The 24,139-nt window shown below is 39.3% G+C and overlaps 1 protein-coding gene across 1 annotated transcript in view; it reads left to right on the plus strand.

The window, feature by feature from the left end:
* The window catches only part of AACS (acetoacetyl-CoA synthetase), an 82,659-nt gene extending 58,992 nt beyond the window's left edge, over nucleotides 1-23,667 (plus strand). The window contains exons 11-18 of the mRNA XM_063454336.1: nucleotides 398-462; nucleotides 2,833-2,955; nucleotides 5,690-5,803; nucleotides 7,579-7,704; nucleotides 10,413-10,482; nucleotides 12,344-12,402; nucleotides 14,131-14,333; nucleotides 23,372-23,667. Coding sequence (XP_063310406.1) covers nucleotides 398-462; nucleotides 2,833-2,955; nucleotides 5,690-5,803; nucleotides 7,579-7,704; nucleotides 10,413-10,482; nucleotides 12,344-12,402; nucleotides 14,131-14,333; nucleotides 23,372-23,509 — 898 coding nt within the window. The 3' untranslated portion in view covers nucleotides 23,510-23,667. The remainder of the gene's footprint in view (nucleotides 1-397; nucleotides 463-2,832; nucleotides 2,956-5,689; nucleotides 5,804-7,578; nucleotides 7,705-10,412; nucleotides 10,483-12,343; nucleotides 12,403-14,130; nucleotides 14,334-23,371) is intronic.
* Nucleotides 23,668-24,139: the final 472 nt, after the last annotated feature.

Consider the following 24,139-nt stretch of genomic DNA (forward strand, 5'->3'; position numbering starts at 1 on the left):
CTATTTTTCCTGGAGGAATGGGTGTTTACAGTCATTTTCTGTGTTTTGAGCAAGTAATCAGAGTTCTCACTTCCTCCATTGCTTTTAACTCTGGCAGTGACAGAATGGTGAGCAATGTGTTCCAGCCTTCTGGCATTCAAAGGGTTAATGAAGAAAATGTCAGTAATTGATTAATTGTAAAAATAGGCAAGCGTGTTATTAGTTATGCAGAGGTAGAGGTAGATTAAAGATTTTTTTTAAAATTGTTTTACATTTATTTCTTTAAAATGAACTATTGTATTAGCATAGGATGCAGTTGAAATGTACCAGTTTACCGCAATAAACACCTTGCTTTCAGGAATTGTTGTGGATTTTTAAATAATATAATCACCACATTATTCTATTTTTATTTTTCCAGAATAACCATTTTAGGAACAGGTGCAAAATGGCTGACTGTGCTAGAAGAGAAAAAACTCAAGCCACGTAAGGATATGCTAATGTTTCTCTGTATTTTGTCTGTTACAGGTTATAGTGTTAACAAATAGGGAATATCCATTGCCATTCTATCCAGAGATAAATTAACACATTCAATCTATTTAGAAGAACCACTGCTAATGTGTCTGCTCAATAAATAGGCATACCAATATACAGTGAGGAATTTATCAAACCGGGAATCGTGGCGATTCCCAATCATGTCTATACATTGGGCACTCATGTTTTCAGTTAAATAATAATAAAACTAATATAACATAGTACAATGTTTTCATACTTGCTATATTTTTCTTTTCAGGCTGTTATTGTCAATGGCAGCCTATATATTTGGGTTTGCGGCTGCCACTCCACGGATAGGATAGAAAAAAGTCTTCCTTGTCATGTGACCTTCAATCTATTTTCCAAAGCTCACAACAGTAAATCTTACAATAATTAAGGGAGGGAACTATATGCTGACATGGATAATAGCCAGGAAAATAAACTTATTGTTAGTATGGATACATTTCCCCAATTCCTGACTAATCATGTCAGCATATACAAATGGCTTATTACCCAAGCTTCAAGTGACATGGGAGGGGGGCAAAAAAAGCAACAGCCATCCAGAGATGCTATAAAATATAGACATACAATTAGAGTGTTCATCAAACTGCTAACAGTAACCTAGCTACATGATTGTAAGGGTAAAATTCCCCTGGTGTGTAAATACTGCTGAAGGCAGGAAGAGAATACAACGTGCACACTGAACCCGTACAGAGTAAACTCTAAAAACATCTAGGCAGATATAGTAACATCCCCAAAACATATGAGGCTACAAAAGAAAGCATGCAATGGTTTATTGTTCACAAGGACAGTGATGCAATGGTTCCTAAACCAATCCTCATGGCCTACCAACAGTCCAGGATTTCTGTATTTCCCTGTTTTATCCCAAGGGAAATCCTGACAAAACCTGAACTGTGTGGGTCTTGAAGACTGGTTTGGGAAACAGTGCAATGATGTATAGCTTGTCTGATGCCGACAAACATCTCCAAGATGATAAATCATAGCAATCCGATAACATGCTATATGCAGGGCAGAGTGATTTAGCTCTTCAATAGTGGCCATGGTGTCTGCAGTGTTTATTTGCAGTGTTTTATAATGAAATGCTGCACACAAAGAGTTTTACCCCTGTGCTGCAGAGGCATAACTTCATCTCTGACTAACTCATTTGAGTGTCAAGAGCCACCCCAGAACTGGCTAATGCTAGTTCTGTGCATGTTTGGCGTCTGTCTTCAGCACATACAGCATGATTGATTGGTTATGTTCCAACTAAGTTTTGCAAACAAAAAGCCAGAGTCTTTTGGGGGTTTTTTTTGGACAATGTTTGCTGACATATTATGAATTAAAATAGAAGTCACATACTTGATTATACCAGTGTTGCTTTGCTGTACATTTGTGTTTCTTTTTGTACCATGTTTCTTGAGTTAAATTTGGCTTCCCCACTGTGAATGAAAATATGCTGGTATAACACTTGCAAAATGTTTGTGTGCACTGTGCTGTCCTTTATAAAGAATAAACAAGATTTTTTTTAAAAAGTCACATGATCACATTGACACATCTGGAAACACATTACTGTTTGTCTCAGTTCACCAATAGGCTCAATACTTAAGAGCATCACTAGCCAGTTCAGCATGTACCACTTGACCTTAAATGAACTCTACAAGCTCCGTAACAGCTACAGCGTGCCGTATTGGTTATGTTTCTAATGATTACGGTGCCCTGGTGCCCTCCCATTATAAGCAGTCAGACCATTATAGAATGGTTTGATTTTTATTTATTTATTTATATTTACTTATTCTGTTCCCCACCTCCACTACATCTGACAGAGAAACATAAACTCTGTCTGAGCTAAGCCTGCTAGTGCAGTGCTTAGCTCACCTTCGGAGAACGATCACCTAATACTCTTTACCAATGAGCTAGCCATGTAACTCATGGCTTAACTCAGTAGAGCTAATGGAAGTTCCTATACAGAGCTTCTGGTTCTCTGTCAAATATCGTGAACACAGACAAAAACTCCCAAGGGACTCCATTCTAAAACGGTTTGACTGCTTAGAGTGGAGGCAACTCCTGGCACCATAACTACTCATGTGCACTGTAGTGAGTTATGATGCTTTGCATGTTCCTTTTAATGTGTATTTTTTGCCAATGGTACCCACTGATATTTTTTTTAAATTAATTTGTTTGTGGTTATTTTTGTTTCGTTTAAAACTGCATCAACTTATTACAGAAAATACTCAAACACAACTTCAACTCGGGTTTAATAGTGCAGTGCATGCTCAATGCAAAAATGTGATAATGTAATTTACTTTGTTTGTTTGTCGACAGGTGAAACAAACAGTCTAAAGACATTGCACACAATACTATCCACAGGATCACCACTGAAACCCCAAAGTTATGATTATGTTTATGAACACATAAAAAGCAATATTCTTCTGGGGTCCATCTCAGGTAAGGGCACCGTAACATTAATTATAATTGCAGTCAGGCCATCTCATGGCCATTTCTTAGTGTCTAGTAATTTTATTCACCTTGGCTGTGCTGCTTGTTTGGTAGTTGTATGATTTACCTCTTGATACATTTAGCTTCTCATATATTTCTGTGCAGCAATGCACTCATATGCTATGACAGATATAGGTTCAAAATTGAGGGTTGATTAGCCAGTTGCAGTGTCAAGTGGCTTTGAGTGCAGAACCCATACTTAAGAATGAGTTTGGGGACATGCTCAATGACCCTTGTATTAATAGCTAACAGGTGTCAGTTTATGAGAATGTTTTAAAACAAAGTTCTGCTGGAACACAACAGTATTCCACTTCATACATTCCCTTCCAGTACAAGTAATTTTATCACAAAAGGTACACAGTAAGAGACCTGCTTAAAATTCATAATGACTCTTCCCACAGTAGAGTAGGAATTATTCACAATGATTGATGCTTAAACTAATTTAATGCTTCACCTGATTCCTGTCTTTATTCTGGAGACACTTAGACAATTGGCAAGACAGGCACTGACACATGTACAGGCAGAATATAATATAAACTGTAGGCGGTGATATATTTACATACAGAAATATCTGCTCAAAGCTCACCCCCGTGTAGCTCCCTACTCATTATGCTTTGCTTCATACTAATTATATCAACATGGTCAAATCCATAACTGCATCTGCTGAGTCCTGGCCAACGGCTAGTAAGGATAATTATACTTCATACCTTTTACTTGCTGGGGTAAAAAAAATGAAAATCAAAATGCATTTTGTATTTGTATGTTTTATTGTTATTACTATGAGCATTTATTTAGCACCAACGTATTCTGCTTGGCATTACAATTCTAGAGTGGGGATATTTAACAACAAGTAATTGATACAAAGTTAGCTTGACGGAATCTACACGTTAACATTTTGGACATTGTCTATTTTCCCAACTTGCGCCCATGTGACCTACTATCCAGAGTCTATTTACCTATTCCCTACATCACTCTCTCTCCTTCATTGTTGATCTTTTCTCTTTCTGCCCTACACCTATACCTTCCCTTCTCACACATTGCCTGGCAATAATTGTAGCATTTTGAGGATAATGGGGTTGGATATATGCTTTGGAGACACCGTTTAAGTCTGTCACCTCCAGATGTGGTCTGGACAACTAGTAACTATGGTTTAGCCTTTGGATTATTCCATGGGGACTCTTTTGGAGAGTTAGGTGGAAGCAAGAAAACATCTGGAGGTTTTATATTTTATTTTATTTTTTTACAGGTCTCCATCTTAAAGCACCAAACAAACTTAGCTTTATATTTTATTTTATTTTATTACAGGTCTCCATCTTAAAGCACCAAACAAACTTAGCTTTAATAAGCAGTTTTGGTGTATAGATCATGCCCCTGCAGTCTCATTGCTTGCTCAATTTTCTGCCATTTAGGAGTTAAATCACTTTCTTTATACAGCCCTAGCTACACCATTTGTGGCTGCAATTCACACAGCCTTCGTACACTTTCCTAAAATAGAGCTTATATTTGTTGAACTTCACTTAAAGGAACACTATCTTCCCCTAAATTACTTTAGCTAAATAAAGCAGTTTAAGTGTATAGATCATTCCCCGGCAATTTCACTGCTCAATTTACTGTCATTTAGGAGTTAAATCACTTTGTTTCTGTTTATGCAGCCCTAGCCACACCTCCCCTGGCTATGATTGACAGAGCCTGCATGAAAAAAAAAACTGGTTTCACTTTCAAACAGATGTAATTTACCTTAAATAATTGTATCTCAATCTCTAAATTGAACTTTATTCACATACAGGAGGCTCTTACAGGGTCTAGCGAGCTATTAACATAGCAGGGGATAAGAAAATCTTAATTAAACAGAACTTGCAATAAAGAAAGCCTAAATAGGGCTCTCTTTACAGGAAGTGTTTATGGAAGGCTGTGCAAGTCACATGCAGGGAGGTGTGACTAGGGTTCATAAACAAAGGGATTTAACTCCTAAATGGCAAAGGATTGAGCAGTGAGGCTGCAGGGGCATGTTCTATACACCAAAACTGCTTCATTAAAGGACCACTCTAGTGCCAGGAAAGCATACTCGTTTTCCTGGCACTAGAGTGCCCTGAGGGTGCCCCCACCCTCAGGGACCCCCTCCCGCCCGGCTCTGGAAAGGGGAAAGGGGTTAAATCTTACCTTTTTCCAGCGCTGGGCGGAGAGATCTCCTCCTGCTCTCCTCCTCCGATCCTCCTCTTCTCCTCCCCGTCGGCTGAATGCGCACGCGCGGCAAGAGCTGCGCGCGCATTCAGCCGGTCACATAGGAAAGCATTCATAATGCTTTCCTATGGACGCTGGCGTGCTCTCACTGTGAAAATCACAGTGAGAAGCACGCAAGCGCCTCTAGCGGCTGTCAATGAGACAGCCACTAGAGGACATAGGGGGAAGGCTTAACCCATTCATAAACATAGCAGTTTCTCTGAAACTGCTATGTTTATGAAAAAATGGGTTAACCCTAGAAGGACCTGGCACCCAGACCACCTCATTAAGCTGAAGTGGTCCGGGTGCCTAGAGTGGTCCTTTAAGCTAAAGTTGTCCAGGTGACTATAGTGTCCCTTTAATTCTCTAAGAAATTATGACTCTCTCATTACTCTGATGTTCTCATCGCCTGATAACCGTTTGGAAAATCTTTTTTTTTTTTCTTTCTTTCTTCGTGTTTCAGGGGGCACTGACATCATATCTTGCTTCATGGGCCAAAATGTATCCATTCCAGTTTACAGAGGAGAAATTCAAGCAAGGAACCTTTCAATGGCTATAGAAGCCTGGAGTGAAGACGGTAAACTTTCTATAACTGTGTTTATTAGCCTATGCTTAATACCGTATTATGCTTTATGTATCCTAAGTTACATTCTCCCATAGTGAACATTCTTCTGGTTATTCCCGTTATTCTGTACACTCATCACTAATACAGTTATCAGGCTACATTTTCCCATGTATATAGTTTCAGGGATATAAAAGTATGAAACATTTGGTGCACCACTGGTTATCTGGGAGTTAAACGACGATTGTAGAATGCCATTTTATTTCTTATAAAGGATCACTGATTTGCATAATTTATTATTTAAATATTCATTTAAGAGTTGGTTATATCCCGTGTTTACCATGATCACTATACTATTTCGTAATGTGAGATTTGACACTGTTATACTTCACATCTGTGAAGCAGGTAATTAAAAAAAACTAAAACTTCCTGTTTCTGAGCACCAGTTCGTCTTGTTAGTTCAATTGCTCCATATTCGGTCGCAGTGCCTTACAGAACAACTGGTAATCTAAGGGTTATGCTTGCTAGTTGCCGAGCACCTTTTGCTCCATTGTCAAAGTGTTATTTCCACAAATGCTATGACTACACTTAAAGGGAAACTCCAGTGCCAGGAAAACGATCCGTTTTCCTGGCACTGGAGGGTCCCTCTCCCTCCCACCCACCAATCCCCAGCTGCTGAAGCGGTGAAAACCCCTTCAGTGACTTAACTGAGGCAGCGACATGTCCCACGTCGCTGCCTGCCCCTCCCCCGCCGCTCCACCTTCTGCCTACGTCGGCCGGTGGGCGAGACTGATCCCGCCCACCGGCCGAGGAGACCTAACGCGCATGCGCTGCAATACCGTGCATGCGCATTAGCGCACCCCATAGGAAAGCATTGAAAATTAATTTCAATGCTTCCCTATGGGGAATAGAGCGACGCTGGAGGTCCTCACACAGCGTGAGGACGTCCAGCGACGCTCTAGCACAGAAAACCTGTGCTATAGAGCAGGAAGTTCCCTCTAGTGGCTGTCTAATAGACAGCCACTAGGGGAGGACTTAACCCTGCAAGGTAATTATTGCAGTTTATAAAAAAACTGCAATAATTACACTTGCAGGGTTAAGGGTAGTGGGAGTTGGCATCCAGACCACTCCAATGAGCAGAAGTGGTCTGGGTGCCTGGAGTGTCCCTTTAATTAAATGGACCATAGCAGCCAAATTTCTTGAGAAACTGCAAACTGTGAAATTACAAGCCTCATCACAAATGTGCATAGCATAAAAACACATCAGAATACGTAAAATGTTCCTGTGTAATCGCATTATAGACTATAGAAGATGTATCTACATAGAACAATTTGGCATGCTTTCATTGAGCTGCATTGGACAGTATGTGATTGGACAGCCACATAAAATGGGTGTGGGCATAGTTAGAAGAGGAGGGCTTGCAAAGGCAGCAGACAAGAGATCTGCAGTTTTAGCAAACTGTTTTTAGATATGACTCCAATGAAAAATGCATAATTAAATGCATGCAAGCTTTTATTTGGGATATATCTACTAAACAGTGATTTTCATTTACTATGTATTTGGGCAGTGGAGTGTCCCTTTAAACATTAGTCTCTTTACAGGAAGTGTATAGGAGTGCTGTGCAAGTAACATGCATGGGGTGTGACTAGGGCTGCATTAACAAAACAATTTAATTAATGAATTAATACATTCTGTAAAAAGTGCACACTATACACTAATATTACCTACCATATTAGTATTTATTTCAATTGCTATGCATTCCTTTAATATTTTTTTTTCATATCCTGCAGGAAAAGCAGTGTGGGGAGAAAGTGGAGAGTTGGTGTGTTTAAAGCCTCTACCTTGCCAGCCTACACACTTCTGGAATGATGAAAATGGGAGCAAATACCAGAAAGCTTACTTCTCTAAATTCCCAGGTACATATTCAGTAAGACTAACTTTAATTTTCATCTGCCAACCTCTCACCCCCACCCCGAAATGTGAATGTTATTGTTCAAATTTTAAGAATAAAAAAATGAACTGTCAGTATATTAAATTCTCTTGTGGCAGTTCAACAGTTCTTCATAAAATAATAAGTTTATGATGGCCAGTCTCCGCACCAGTTTGTGATTAACAAATGTAGATAACAATGGCTGGATGAGCTTGCATTTTAAAGAAAGTTGGCTCATAGTCCCACACAAAAAGAAAATGCAGTGCGCTGAGTGGCCCAGCCATTCTTGTGTATGCAGAAGGAAGTCTGTAGATAAACTATTTACTTGGTAGAAGGGGTATTATGAGCAGATGCAATAGACAACGCGGACAAGAGAAAGCAGCATGTGCTCCAATGTTATTCTGGAGATTGCATAGCTCCCCAATCAGCTTTCCAAATTCTTGTATGCGGTAAGCACACACTGCTTGCTATTGACTTCTTGAACCTGTTAAATTTGCAGGAGCTTTCTGTGAGTGCATGTACACGGACATATAACAATGGTCGCTGCCCCACTCAAGCAATGTGTGTGTTCTGAGTAACAGTAACTAACCGGTCAGATGTCAGGCTAGTTGCCCATAACACTCTGAACTAGGCCAGGAATCACACACACACATTTACAACTTGTGCAAGTGAAGACGGCACATGTTCTTTCTATAATTTGGTGTTCCATCTCACCTTCAAGCTAACAGGGTGTGACAATGAGCATATTTTTTTTTTTTTTTTTTTTTTTTAATTCTTTATTTTTGCAGTGCATATGGTGATAACATTCAGGCACACAGTACCCCAAGGGCAATCCGCGTACTTTGTGCAAAACAATGAGTGGTAACATGGGAAGCATTAGGGTATGTTAGGACAATGCACTATTTTTTATATATATGAACAGGTTTAAATCAAGATAGTTAGGCATAGTAAAGATTATCTACGTAGTATGCTAGGGTAACTATGCGTGTTCAGAATAAAACATACGTGTGATGAGATAGGTTAAACTAGCTATATACTGAGTTAGCAATACATATGTATGGTCATGCTTAGATCATGCTGAGTAGGTGTTGGTTTGAATGAGATTCTACGAGACAACAAGGAAACATATAGGACGGTAGCTTAGTGGTAGAAGCATACGGTTGCATGCTTGGTTTAGGTAAGTACATGCTTAGGTATGAACAAATATCAGACGGGTGCTCGTTAAGGGTTAAACAGGCTGAATGGTTAATTGTAAGATTATAAAATTACAAAATTACAGGCTTTTGCGCAATAGCGAACAGGTGAGACATTCTACTCTAGACTTAATTGAATCATGTTTGCATATTCAAACTTAAACAGATCGTTAAGTACAGGCTAGGCAAGTTATGAGATGCATATAACAGTAATGAGAAGGTTAAGTCAGCTGGTGTACTCATGTAAAACAGACTTATTAATAAGGAGCATGCTGCTTACAAGGGATATGTTTGTTAGTATCGAGCAGTTCAGACACAAAAGGACCTGTGTCCTGTGCGTGCTGTGGGCATCCATATGGTCCGTTCAACCAATGCCCTGGATTGTGAAGCTGCAGGTGAACAGGTGTCTGTCTCCCTCGATCACCAGCGCACCAGGGGTTAAGGCTTTCGTCTGTTCCTCTCGCCGGGCTCTTCCCGAGGTACCTGTGTGGCGCTCACCGTTCTGGCGAGTCTTGGTGTCGCTAGTCGGGGTTCGGGTGGCTGATGAGGGTAGTGTGGTAGACATCTTAGGTGTACTGGCTGGTCTCACCCTGGTGTGAGTGGTAGTGAGCGCTGTCGCCGCTGGACATGTCGCCTTTTCCCGCCATCTTGTTTTTCGGCGCCGTCTGGAGGCCGCCCTTGCGGTGCTTGGCCGGAGTCCACACAGGAGTCGCCGGGTTGCTGGGCGAATCCATGCCGCCGCCAGTCTTCTCGCTAGCCTGAAGGCATGACATTTGGCACTGAGCTTCGTCCAGAGGCTTGCACAGAGGTGGTCGAAGAAGTCCAAGGTATGTTTGGGGGGCCTTAAACGGATGTGTTGCGTCGTTGGAGCCATCTTGCCTGAGCCCTGGCATTTTTGTCTCACCGTAGTTTTTGTCTCTCGTTTTTGTAGCTTTGCGGGGGTGTCCTCAATGCTGGGTTGCGGTCGATTTAGGCCACGTGTAGTGATGCCAGGCACATCCGCCATTTTGGACCTCGTAGTGTCTATGCCGCGGGAGGGTTCCCCAGTAGCTGTGTCGTCTGAGCTCATGATCTCCCTTGCTGGCGGGGACCGGGATAACCCCCTCCGGTCCACGGGGGGGGGGGGGGGAAGCGATAAGCGATTGTCCCCTCTTCAGCCTGAGAACCGGGAGAGCGGCCGTCTCTCCACGGCTCCCACCCGTGCAGGCCGCGGATTGCGATTTGGGTATTTGAGCGGCGGGGTGCCTCGAGTCGGGTATCCCCAGGTTCCGCATATCCTCCTGAACTTGAGGATAGTTGTCCGCAGCCGGTACGATCCGGTGGTCGGGCGCAATGCCCCGAATCAGGGCTTCAGATGCGGGAGCTCTCGCCAAAGACGTCTGGCTCGCTCGGCAGGTCCAATGAGCATATTTTTAAGCGAGCAACTAATGAGAAATACACAACTTTGGGAATATGCATTTTATCTCTGACTCATAGTTTTCATTTGACTCTATTATTTTAGGTGTCTGGGCCCATGGAGATTACTGCAAGATAAATCCCAAAACAGGGGGTATTGTCATGCTGGGGCGCAGGTATGTGTTTGGTATTTTGCCTAAAAGTGTCTTTAAAAAAAAAAAAAATGGATGAACTCCTACTTAACATAACATACTGTGTTAAATAGATAATGCATAAAAAAATGTGACAAAATAGAACAATGCTTAAATTTGACTTCCTGCATTTGTCGTAATCCCCCAGGCTGTAGAGCATCTGCACTGAGCCCTCACCAAACCAAGAAGTGAAAATTGTACTCACTTAAATGGACACACTATACACCAGAATATTTACAGCTCTTTATACTGGTTACAGAGCTAAGAGTCTATGGTTGCCGTCCTCCCTCCATTTTTTTTTTTTTTAAGCTGTTTTGGAATGGTTTTAAAAAAACAAACAAACGCCTGGTCAGTGTGAATGACCATTGCAACACCCGTTTATTACTATACATATAACTCACAAACTACATGTCTGAATTAAGTGGAATTACAAAAGCACGAGTTTTGGGTTAGCCCAGCACTCTATTATTGCAATTTAGGTTGGATTGTTTACAAAAAAAAGTGACAGATAGACCATAACCTTTGGAATAAGCTGTAACATGTCTGAGTGCTTAGTGTGCCCATTTAATATACTATTGCACTGCAGAACATATCCCAAAAGGAGTGCTTTGTGGAAACGCTAAGGGTTTCTGGGGTTTGTAGATGTAGTTTGTAGTCCGCTTTGTACTTGAGCACATACAGTAATTAACTAAGTGAGTGTGGAGCTGTATTTTAAATACCCGTAATTCTAGTTTACTGATAATCTTCCTTTTGAAATGCATACTAATTCAGGAGTTCAGTACCAGCTATATCTGTAATTGTGCCTATTACTCATCAACTTGTTAGATGTAGGAGATAAATCGTGAATAGAGCGTTTATGCCGGAAACAATTCATGGGTGGAAAATTCTGCTAGGAGGTGGAATATTAAATATAATAAATACACAAAGAAGCAGGGTTCCTGGGCTTAAAGTACAGGAAAAAATGATTTGCAGTAGTAAATATGAAGAACGAGAATCTGATTTTTAGTTGAACCCCATGGAAAATGCACAAGGCTGCCATTGCTGTGAAACTTGATGGGTGACTCTAAGCACCATAACACCATAGCATATGGCATTTCTTGTTGGCCCCAGCACTATGTGACTTATAATTACAACAATTCTGCTCCCTTCTTGCTATGCAAACTCTGTGCAATGTGTGCACAAATATTCCCCCCACATACGCACACTCCAAAGTTTCTCAATAAATTGTTGTCTACAGCCCTGTTCACAAATACTGGGGCTGTTCTCAACTTAAGCAATTCCAATCTGATCAGTTCTGGTGAGTGAAACAGGGACTTTGTGTTGGACTACATATCATTTAACTCACTGCTTTACAGTGATTTATTAGAAAAATAAATGAAAACAGAACAGACCAGGATGAGAGGCTTTGTGTCTTGGGGGGGGGGGGGGGGGGGGGTCTGTCTGTTGTTGCAGTGTTTTAGCTGATGTTGCAGCAATTTTGATGGTAAGTATGTTTTTAAACTTGTTTTATTAACATTTAATTGCATAGTCTGCAAATTATAGCACTATTTAGATAGCGTGTTAAATTTAGAATTACACTTGGACCATTACAATCGATTGTAGTTGATTTATTACATATTGATTAGAGAAATTGTTAAAAAAAAATATTGGGCTTTGAGATCTAGGCCATACACCCTTGCATATCATCACCTAACACAGAACTAAGAATTTTGGAAAGTTACTATGATTAATGTCTAGTTTTGTCATTGTGCAAAGTACTATTTTTTTTTCAATGGATAGCCTCATGTGATGGTGGTTTGCTTGGTTCTATGTTCTATAACTTTACATACCTACTAATCTATTACAGTGATGGGACTCTGAATCCAAATGGGGTCCGATTTGGTAGTTCGGAAATCTACAACATAGGTGAGTGGTGATAAAATTGTTAATTTACTCCTCATCAGCCAGAATGACCTGTAGTACATTGCCTCCTCTGCCAAGACAAAATGTTAATTTTCAATAATACATATTTCTGATATTAAAACCAGGCGAATGAAAGCGAGAGTCTGTCAGAATTTTAAGTGGGAAGAATTTGCTAATGCTTAGCCTATGCCTGTAATGCAGAAATTTGCTTTGGGGACTTGCTAATTAAACACATTTTGAGCATTCCGCTGCTGACTGCATATACTAACAAAGCCATTATTACGGCTGGAGAATAGATACAGATTAGACTCCCACTGCTTCCGTTCAATTCCCTTTTGCTCTTCCCGATCAGATATTAAGTGCGGGTTATTACTGGGGCTTAGAAGATAGATGAGGTCGCACAGACTTTATTGGCAAAGCCTAACAGAGCTACAACTGAATCCTAAGTAAAAAGAATGCCAAGTCTTAATTGTGACCAACATGATTCTTTGTACCAGTTTACAGAATGCAATCCAGAAAGATGTGCATATGACAAAATATAAAAAAAAAAAAAAAAAAGAATTATTTTTCTTCTCTTTGGGTGGTATTTTTGGGTGTTCCTCATTCTCATGACCTCTACAAAAGACCTGGGCGTCTCTGTACTTTGCACTAAACATGCAGAATTGTGCCTTAAAGGTACCAAATCAACTTTAGCTTAACGAAGCAGTTATGGTGTTTAGATCAGGCCCCTGCAGTCTCACTGCTCAATTCTGTAACACAGGTGTTAAATCACTGTTTATGCAGCCCTAGTTACAACTCCATGTGACTTGCACAGCCTTCCTAAACACGTCCTGTTAAGAGAGATCTAATGTTTAAACTTGCTTTAATTCAAATTCTGTTTAATTTAGAATTTCTTGTCTCCTGTTTTGTTAATAGCGTTCTAGACCCTGCAGGACCCACCTGTGTGATTATTAAGTTAAATTTACAGATCAGGAGATAAAAACGTATAAAGCAAGATAACATGTGATTGAAAATGAAGCCATTTACCTAATGTACTCTGTGTGAGTCGGGAGATGTGTGGCTAGGACTGTATATACAAAACCAAAAGTGATTTAACTCCTAAATGGCAGATAATTGAATAGTGAGACTGCAGGGCATGATCTATACATCAAAACTGCTTCATTAAGATAAAGTTGATTAGGTGCCTATAGTGTACCTTTAATTTTAAGAAATGTTCAAGCACAGTCAACATGGTATTTACTGACTTGTCAAAATGCTTTGATTATTTATCATTACTACCATACATCCCAAGCAATCTTCAACATTTTTACTGTGCTGTTTACTATATCCATCTTTCCCTGACTGTTCCAAGCATCTACTATTCTTCCTGTAAAGTTGTATTTTTCTCAACACCTTTCAAATCTTCCATTCTTCAATTCCAAATTTACCCCCCACTCACCCCCATCCTCAGTAGTTTGGGGTTATTAACTAAACAGCGAATTCTGGTGACTGGCACCAAATTATAAAATGTAAGGGGAAATGGCTGATTTAGAAAAAATCCAATATATTTTAGCCAGTTAGCATTCAAATCAGGATTTGAATCAGGGACATTTGGTTCTTCAGTCATGCTAGCCATGTTATTTCAGAAGCAACTTTCCATCTCCCAATAAGGAAGTGACACATGACATTAACTAGTGGGACATATTCTTACTGCAAGAAACTCAACTTGTCTATTCCTAACTCTTGTTGCAGTTGAAGCATTTGCAGAAGTTTCTGATAGTCTGTGTGTCCCACAATACAACAAAGACGGAGAGGAACGAGTCATCCTTTTCCTTAAAATGGCCAACAATTTTGAGTTCAGCAAGGAGCTGGTGAAGAAAATAAAAGATGCAATACGCGTGGCACTTTCTGCAAGGCATGTTCCAGCCATAATCTTAGAAACAAAAGACATTCCTGTAAGTATACACTTATTGGGTTCTTCGAAGAAAATGTTAAAACAATTCTGTTACCAGAGTGGTATAAAACTGTCATGTGTCTATGAAGATCCAGCTTAGTCAGGATGGAGGGGTGCCCTTACAGCTCCAGAGCATGGCCAACCAACCAGCAAAAGAGAAATAATTCCAAAGTTCTAAGATAAATCTAAGCCATCTTTATTCCAATTATCATGCCCCACATATTCTTACTGCTCTATTACCTGCCATTTAGGAGTTAAATCACTTTCTTTCTGCAGCCCTAGCTACACCCTCCCTGGCTGAGACTCACACAGCCTCCATACACACTTCCTGAAAAAGAGTCCAATTTTTTTAGCTTTCCTTTTTCCACATTGTGCCTAATTTCTAAATTTCTTATCTCCTGCTCTGTTAATATTCTGCTAGAGACTGCGATAGCCTCCAGTGTGTGATTAAAGTTTAATTAACAGAGCAAGATATAGAAAATAAACACACTGTGGTGTAAGATCTGATTGAAAATAAAACCATTTTTTCATGTAGGCTGTTTCAATCACAGCCAAGGGAGGTGTGCTTGTGGCTACATAAACAGAAACAAAAGTGATTTAATTCCTGAATAGCAGATAATTAAGCACTCTGCTGCAGGGATATGATCTACTATGACACTAAAACTGCTTCATTAAAGGGTCACTATAGTCACCAAAACAACTCTAGCCTAATGAAGCAGTTTTGGTGTATAGATCATGCCCCTGCAGTGTCACTGCTCAATTCTCTACCATTTATGAAATAAAAACTTTGTTAATGCAGCCCTAGCCACACCTTCCTGCATGTGACTTACAAAGCCTTCCTCCACACTTCCTGTAAAGAGTAATCTAATATTTACACTACCTTTCTTGCAAATTCTTTCATTTAGAATTTCTTAGTAGCTTGCTAGACACTGCAGAAGTGTCCTGTGTGTAATTAACGTTCAATTTACAGAGCAGGAGATAAACACTTTTAAAATAAGTTACATCTGATTGAAAGTGAAGCCATTTTTTTCCATGCAGCCTGTGTCAGTCATGGCCAGAGAAGTGTGGCTAGGACTTCATAAACCCAAACCAAAGTGATTTAACTCCTAAATGGCAGAAACTTCACCTAAACAATAAAATGGCTTCATTAAGCTAAAGTTGTTTTGGTGACTGTAGTGTCCCTTTAAGCTAAAGGTTTTTTGTAGCTTAGTATCCTATTATTGTGATTGAAATAAAGGATATTTAAATTCATATAACTGCATTGAAATTATTTCTAGCGGTAGTTGGAGGTACAGAACCCTAAACTGCAAATCTATCTTTGCATAGTACTATGGAATTAGCTGAGGAATGGATATGACAATAATAAATATGTGAATGTGTAGGAATGTGTGTAAATACCGAGCATACCTTGGTATGCTCACTTTTATAAAAACGTTTTTAAAATATTATTCTTGACTAGTATAAAAAACAATAATATAGATTGTTATGCTCAAGCAACTATACACACACAACCTTCCCACGTTTAAACAACATAAGATACCAGAAGCAAGTGTAAGTGTTGGTGGATACGCCCCCAATATGTAAAATAGCAGGTTAGTGTTTCGTACAATACCAATAACAATATAAGTACATTTCTAAAATATCAAAAAAATGCCACTTCAATATAACATCATAAGCAATTTTTAGGCACTGAGGATTTAAAGGGAATTATAGTGCCAGGAAAACAAACTTTTTCCCGGCACTATAGATTTCTCCTCTGTCAAGGCCCCGTCCCGCAGCGCTGAAAAGGTTAATAACCCTTCAGTCACTTACCTGGGTCCAGCACTGATGTCCCTCGCTCCTGGGGAGACCTAATGCGCATGCGCAGCAATAGTCGCACTCGCATTAGGATTTCCCATAGGAGTGCATTATTCAATGCTTTCCTATGGGGATAATTCTGATGCTGGAAGTCCTCATGAGGACGTCCAGTGTCAGATAACGGACCAAAGGTCCATTTCATTTCCGGAAGCACCTCGAGTGGCTGTCTGACAGACAGCCACTAGAGGAGGAGTTAACCCTAGCAGGTAATTATTGCAGTTTATAAAAGCTGCAATAATTACCACTGCAGGGTTAAGGGTGATGGGAGTTTGCACCCAGACCATTTCAATGAGCTGAAATGGTCTGGGTGCCTACAGTGTCCCTTTAATCAAGGATCCAGTGCTGCTGTGCTGTCTCCTCTATTCAGTGTATGCACACACTTACAATCCCCTTAAAGGATACAAAAAAGATACATATTTTTTACATACTGTAGTTTTTTATTGAATCTCCATAAAATTAAGAAGGCTTACATTGTTAAAATGTGACACGTGTCTCCAAGAATCACTGTGCAGGCATATACATTTGCAGTGTGGTATTTGTTACTGCTGTGTTCGGCCTTTTAGCAAGTCCATACGCTATCTATCACAAAAGCCAAGATATCAGTCTGGGAGTCCGTAAAGGTGCCGGAGCTGGATCCCGCTGAACAGACTTTGAGGCCTGGAAGTACACACTGTTCAGGGTGCAAAGTGTGTTCAGCAGGACCCAGCCCGGGCATCGCACGGACTCCAGGACTGATATCTTGGCTCCTGTGATAGACAGCACAAGGAAACAACTGTATATGCATGCACAGTGATTCTTGGAGACACGTGTCACATTTTAGCAATGTAAGTGTTCTTAATTGGATAAGGATTAAATAAAAAACATTTACAGTACTATGCTATGTATCATTTGTAAAAAAAATTATACCTTAAGGTGCTTGAAAGTGTGTGCATACACTGAATACAGAAGACAGCACAGCCGCATCAAATACTGGATTAAATCCCAACAGCCTAAAAATTGGTTGCTATGTTATATTGCAGTGGCATTTTTTTAAAATATATTTTTGAACTCTATTTATATTAGTGTTGGTATTGTACGAAATTCTGGTACTCCTGTTATTATTTCATACATTGGGAGGATAGCCACTAAGCGCTTAGACTTATTTCTGGTCACTTATATTAAATACATATACAAATTGTGGTTCCATTGAAGAGAGCTTTGGGTAACTGTTGCTGAATGGGGGAGCTGCGTGAATCTGAAATTGTACATGCACTTTTATGCACAACCTTTGTGCAGTTTGTTTTTCTTTAACAAGGCACTGGGGTCAAGCAAACTTAATGAAACACATGAAAGAACAATATCTTATTCTTGAAAGTTCAGCTTGGCAATGTGATGGGAAATGTCGTCATACACCCTAAAATTTAAAACCTGGACTTTTTAAATGTGTGCTTATTTAACCCCTTAAGGACCAAAATTCTGGAATAAAAGGGAATCATGTCGCAGTCAGCTCAATGAAATCACTCTATTACAAAAAGATATGGAAGGGTTGCGCCAAATAAGGGTAGATAGTCCAGTAAAGTATTGCTAGGGTGCCAATAGATGGTCTAGGATACTTGATAGAGTTCCTCTGTGGATGCGTCTAGTGTAGACCGTTCCGTATATGTAAATACAAGAGAGGTAGAGGCGACTAATGGTATAGTATGAAAGTTCAGGGTGTGATAGGTAACAAAATGTAGAGAACTCACATTCAAGAGAGCTATGGCCAGCTCTGGTGTGGATTGCGTACAGCGGTATAATCCCCGCTTATGGGATATGTAGGGAGGGGGTCTCCGTCAACACCGTCTGGTAGTCCAGAACTCGGAAAAGAAAGACAGAAAGCGACAGCAATTGTCGCTTTCTGTCTTTCTTTTCCGAGTTCTGGACTACCAGACGGTGTTGACGGAGACCCCCTCCCTACATATCCCATAAGCGGGGATTATACCGCTGTACGCAATCCACACCAGAGCTGGCCATAGCTCTCTTGAATGTGAGTTCTCTACATTTTGTTACCTATCACACCCTGAACTTTCATACTATACCATTAGTCGCCTCTACCTCTCTTGTATTTACATATACGGAACGGTCTATACTAGACGCATCCACAGAGGAACTCTATCAAGTATCCTAGACCATCTATTGGCACCCTAGCAATACTTTACTGGACTATCTACCCTTATTTGGCGCAGCCCTTCCATATCTTTTTGTATCTATCCACCGAAGGATCCGAGGGGTTTTCCTTCATTTGGGTTGCTGCCTACCTTGACTAATTTTGTGATTACTAGCGCTGAATTCTTTTTGTGTTTTTCTTTTTGTGTTTATCTAAATCACTCTATTAGCCCAGTTAGTGTCGCTGTATTCTTGTCTTCTATATGCAAGTAATCTCAATATCCACCTCCAGATAGGCACCTTGACGTGATTATGTGAGAAAAAAAGCTTTGACCTTTTCAGTGGCAAAGACTAGAAGATCTATTGAAAATGAATTACCCTTTTGTAGTGCAGAATAAATGTATGCGTTTCAGCATATGAACCAGTTAGTAAGGAATATAATTTAATGGCCTAATTTATCCATATTACATGGCAATCCAGTATGCTCCGATTCTCTCTAACAATGCGAAATACAGTGCTATTTTACGTGGTAAATAAAGACCTAGTAAAAGCAATGTTTTCTTGGGTACAATTATAAAAATATGACCGATAAAAATGCTCTACCAAGTGTATAATAAAATAGAGATATAAAATAATGAGCATTTATAAAGAGAAAACACCGTTAGAGGATACATAAGCCTAGTATTTATTTGACTTTATATCACACACATTTAAGCATTTTTATAAATGTTTAAAAGGATCTGTTACCTGACACACATTTTGTTAAATAGTGGTTGTAAGGACCATGACTGCTTAGTGTTTATTATGTAGCTTATAAGTGTAGTGATCAACAAACATTAGTGCAGCTACAAGACTGCCACTTCTCTAAATGACCTCAAAGCAGTGACAACAGATGTAAAATATGCACAGGATTGACTTTGGACAGCCTGGAGTTCTGTGCTGTTGAAGTTACATGTGCGGGGGAGGGGGTAATTAACCCCTGGCACACAAGTACAAATAACTCTGAATGTGCAGTGTTTCAAATAGAAACACAAATGGCCATGATGGCTGGAGTAACCCTTCAAAGATTTAACAAGTCCCATCACAATCCTGTTTGGTCCAGGCACAACCAGGGCCCCTGTTTCAGTAAGAAGGAGAAATATAAACCTATGTATGTTTTCTCCTCTTCTCTTTATGCTTACTCTATGGTGACTGCCTGGTGAAAATGACACTGCTTATAACAATGATTGACAGGGAGCGAAGTTAGAGGCACCCAGTGGCATTTCCCCTACAGCTTTCTATGAAGGGCTGTATTGAATTACATACTCGCACAAATCAAGTCTCTCAATAAATTTATATTATTAAAATAAATTAATTTGTTAAAGGTTATATTATCAGCTAATGACATTTGTTTTTCATTTGGATTTAATTTGATTCCTCATTTTAATTTAATTGGCTTGCTTGGTTTGTTTCCTGCCAGTGCAGGTATTTTCTAACATATTTTTATTGATACTGCAACATTATCATGAAACCTTTTTCATGTTTTGGATGGCTGACCACAAGTGGAACTGTCACTAGTGACTTGGGGAGGAGAAAGAAATGACCAAAATACCTAAAACTCTCCATCCTTGGTACCACGATTTCTGATTTCCTCCATTTTCAGTTCCTAGCACCAGGTTCACATGCCATGAACCTAGTGCCACCGGTACGCTCTTGCTCATGCTCAAGAGTACGAAACAAGAGTCTATGGAAGGTCCCACAAGACGGCAAGATCCTGCATGGACACAACTGCGCAATAACATTATAGAAATCTATTGCATGTTTGTTACAAAAATGCCTGTTTCTGTCAGCTGTCATTTGCAGTGTCTCAGAGTATTTCCTACTATGTTGGAAGTTCCTGTGCAGTCAGAAGGTATACATGAGGCAATGCCACTTTAATTTAAAATTCAGTAAAAACATATTTGATGGAAAAGAAATGAAAACTGCTTATTAGTGAATGGAAGCCTGCATCGGGTTCCTTCACTTGTGCGAGCTAGTGCAAGGGGCTCTGTGTGTGTGCTCACAAAGGTTTTTATGAAAAATTTATAGATCTTCTTTACAAAGCTAAAGACGAGGCATTTCAAACTCCAGCCTTAAAAATGTTGCTGATCTACAACTTTTATGAATTTATGTCCATCTGCTATATTTAGAGAATTCTGAGAGTTGTAGGCCATCAGCATCTGGACAGCAGAGTTTGAGATTCCTGTCATTGACTATGACTGGCTGAGGAATCTATCAATTTTCCTAGTTTCAGAAGACATTGATGAAAAAGCCCTGATGTTTTTAACAGGGAATGTTCCGAGGTTAGCATCTTGTTTTTTCCTTTTTTATATGCATCATCTCCATGACACTAAAATGGGCTTTAAATTCACCCTGGGTTGCCTCTTTAATATGACCTCTAAAGAAGACGTTGAAACCGACAAAAAACAGTTCATTGCACAATCTAAATACACAAATTACTATATTTTGTCACTTGCGTTATTCCATGGTTCCTTTCTCTAGCTGTCAACGGTGGTGTCTTCTCTTGTTGTTGACCTCCTTCTGTGTGTCCTTTTATTGCCTTTTGCTCTTCTACATTTCTAGCTGTTGGGCAGATATATTTGTTAGGCTTAGACCATTAAAATACCTGTTGGCTTCAGTATGTCTTATGAAACTATCACATTAAAAAAGAGTTACAATGGGTGATTTGCCAAAATAATTGTCTTTGTTATCCTACAGCTCAGTCATTCAGCTTTGTAAGAGTTAAAATGTTCAAAGGGAAATCACAAAGTACTGAGCAAATTATGTGAAAGTTTGGCAACTGTTTCTGACCTTGAATGATTATAGAACTGCCAAGTTTCATCATGATCTGAGTCTTTTTCCCATAAGTCATAAGCATCTGAAAAACAGGATTTAACATAATGCTGCCTCACTAGATTTAATGTAAAGAACGATGAGTTTGGCAGAGAACTGTAGAGACTGATATCCATTCCTAAGCTCGTACTAATGTATCTATGGGATAGAAAATGTCTTTATGTCTGCCTATTTCATAACTTCCCATTTCACATTATTCACTTTAGAAGTTCCCACGTGAATTTTCACATTTTGCACACGTTGATCATTATTTTGTCATTCCCCCAGATTTTTTTTCTTTTCTTCTTGTCTTGAGAGACGACTGTTGATGCTTTAAATCTGTTAGTTTACTTTTAGATTGGATTTTATGGAAGATTGTTTTTTTGGAATTTTCATTATTGTTTTGAATATAGCGAGAGAACAACACAATGAAAAATGTATGCATAAAAATCGAAGCAAAACAATGAACTAAACTTGTAAAACAAAACCAGACTGTTTAAAAAAAATAAAAAATAAATAAATACTCATGTGATACAATACTTTTCTATTACATGTCCCATTAGGACCTGAAAGCTGGTAAATGTCAAATGTTCTCTAGCGGTCTAATCTAACCAAGCATTGGGAACAATATTTAAACTCATTTATCACTCGGGTTTGGGAGTTCTTATATTAATCATTTTATATATATATATATATATATTTTTTTTTTTTTAAAGATAGGAAAAAAACATAATTTTTGCATATGTTCTGAAGTCCTTGAGGTGGGCAGTGCATATAGTTAAATCTCTGACATAGACAAACATAGAACCTCTTAATTTATAAAGTGAATATTGATGCTCTTGTTCAGATAGACATCTTAATTTCTTCTCACCAACAAAAAATGAACATCTGTAGTTCTACAGTGAGTTTGCAATGTCCAGAGTATATCATTATAATTTCATACACTTGTAACTTGAACCTATGGGATGCCGAATAACCCTACGTGTCTGACTTTTGATTGTATTGATTGCAGTATTTACACATGTTTGGTTTATTAGGCTCTCACTAGTTAAAGGGAATCTCCAGTGCCAGGAAAACAATCAGTTTTCCTGGCACTGCAGGTCCCCTCTCCCTCCCAATCCCCAGTTACTGAAGGGGTGAAAACCCCTTCAGTTACTTACCAGAGGCACGTCGCTGCTTCTTCCTCCGCGTCGCTCCTCCCTCTGATTGCGTCGGCCGGTGGGCGAGACAGCGTGAAGATGTCCAGTGATGCTCTAGCACAGGTTTCCTGTGCTTGAAACCAGGAAGTGCCCTCTAATGGCTGTCTAGTAGACAGCCACTAGAGGTGGAGTTAACCCTGCAAGGTAATTATTGCAGTTTATAAAAAACTGCAATCATTACACTTGCAGGGTTAAGAGTAGTGGGAGTTGGCACCCAGACCACTCCAGTTGGCAGAAGTGGTCTGGGTGCCTGGAGTGTCCCTTTAAGTCAGAGTACATCTCGCAAGCGCATTAATACATATGTCTGTTTTTACAAATTCGAGGCTTTCGATTTCATTGAGTTTAGGGTTAAAACACAATATCTTCTTACCATCTTTCTTAAAATAAATACGTGAAATTAATTCAAACATTCAGTCAGCTTATATAGCTTTCATACAATGAAATAAGTGTTTTATAGAAATTTTTATGATAAAGTTTGCCCAAATTCACACGGAGGATATGCACACTAAACAACATGGCATTTTAGTGGCCTCTTAATCTTCTTACCTAGGTAAAAACAGGATAATAACATAAACATGACAGAGTGGGGCCTTTCAGATCAGGAATAGAAGAAGAAGAGATTGACTAGGATAAGCCAGAACTTTGCACGGAATGCTAATTTATGTGCAGTACAAGTATGGAGTTGTCAATGCCTCACCACTCCAATGTCTGGTAATCACTTAAGATTCCCTGTATATAGGCTGTGTTCAAATTTATGATCTTGAAATATTTTGAACAGTGGGTGAGGTTACTATGAGCATAATGCTTTAAAGAAAAAGTTAAGCGTTTCATATGGTTGAGCCATCATTCGCTCAATTTTCAGTGTAGGGATGGTAAGGAAATCAAGGCTTAAATAGGCAGTTAGGGCAATGTAAACATCCTGATTGTTTTAAGGATCTGTCAAGTGCTAAGGATGTATCTTGTTTTTAATATGAAAACACTAATTTGAACTATTTTGATTCCTTTCCAGTATACTATCAGTGGGAAGAAGGTAGAAGTTGCTGTGAAGCAGATCATCGCAGGAAAAGAAGTATCACACCGGGGGGCATTTTCTAACCCCCAGTCCTTGGATATCTACTCTAATATTCCAGAGATCCAAAACTTCTAGGCACTTTGGATAAGAGACTTTCTGTAGACTTGTACATACCATTACTTGACCCACTATATCGACCTATTCTAAATCTCTTTAGGTATTTAAGGCAAATGTTACCCGTTCTCTTGTTTTCTGCCATTATAAAAGCCATGCATGTCATTAGGAATTTGGATGAAAAACTTCAATGGTAAATAAAAAAAAAAACAAAAAAAAAAAACACATGTATACATTTATGTAAAAATAAAATATATGTGTATATATATATATATATGTAGGCTGTAATTTCAACAGTACATTTTTAACAAGACAAAACGGCCCAATCTACTTGAATAACATTATTTTTCAGAGGTGTCTGCAGATTAATATAAATGCACACTTAAATCACAATATAAGGTCTTCCTTTATTGCAGCTTGAGGCATGTTTCGGTTTTAAGATGGGGACAAGTGTAATAGTGTTTTTAACCCTTTTTATGCTGCCGGGCTGGTAAAGCATTACCTTGCAATACAAATATGCCACCCTCTGTGCTGGCGGCCAGTGGGTGAAAGACGATCTATTCTCTATATGCTCTATGATATTTTTTCTTAATTTTTGTTTTTAAATTTAGGTTGGCATTACAGGTTTTATTGGTTTACAGGTTACATAAT

The sequence above is a fragment of the Pelobates fuscus genome, chromosome 5 (genome assembly GCF_036172605.1).
Source record: "Pelobates fuscus isolate aPelFus1 chromosome 5, aPelFus1.pri, whole genome shotgun sequence".
Classification (NCBI taxonomy): domain Eukaryota; kingdom Metazoa; phylum Chordata; class Amphibia; order Anura; family Pelobatidae; genus Pelobates; species Pelobates fuscus.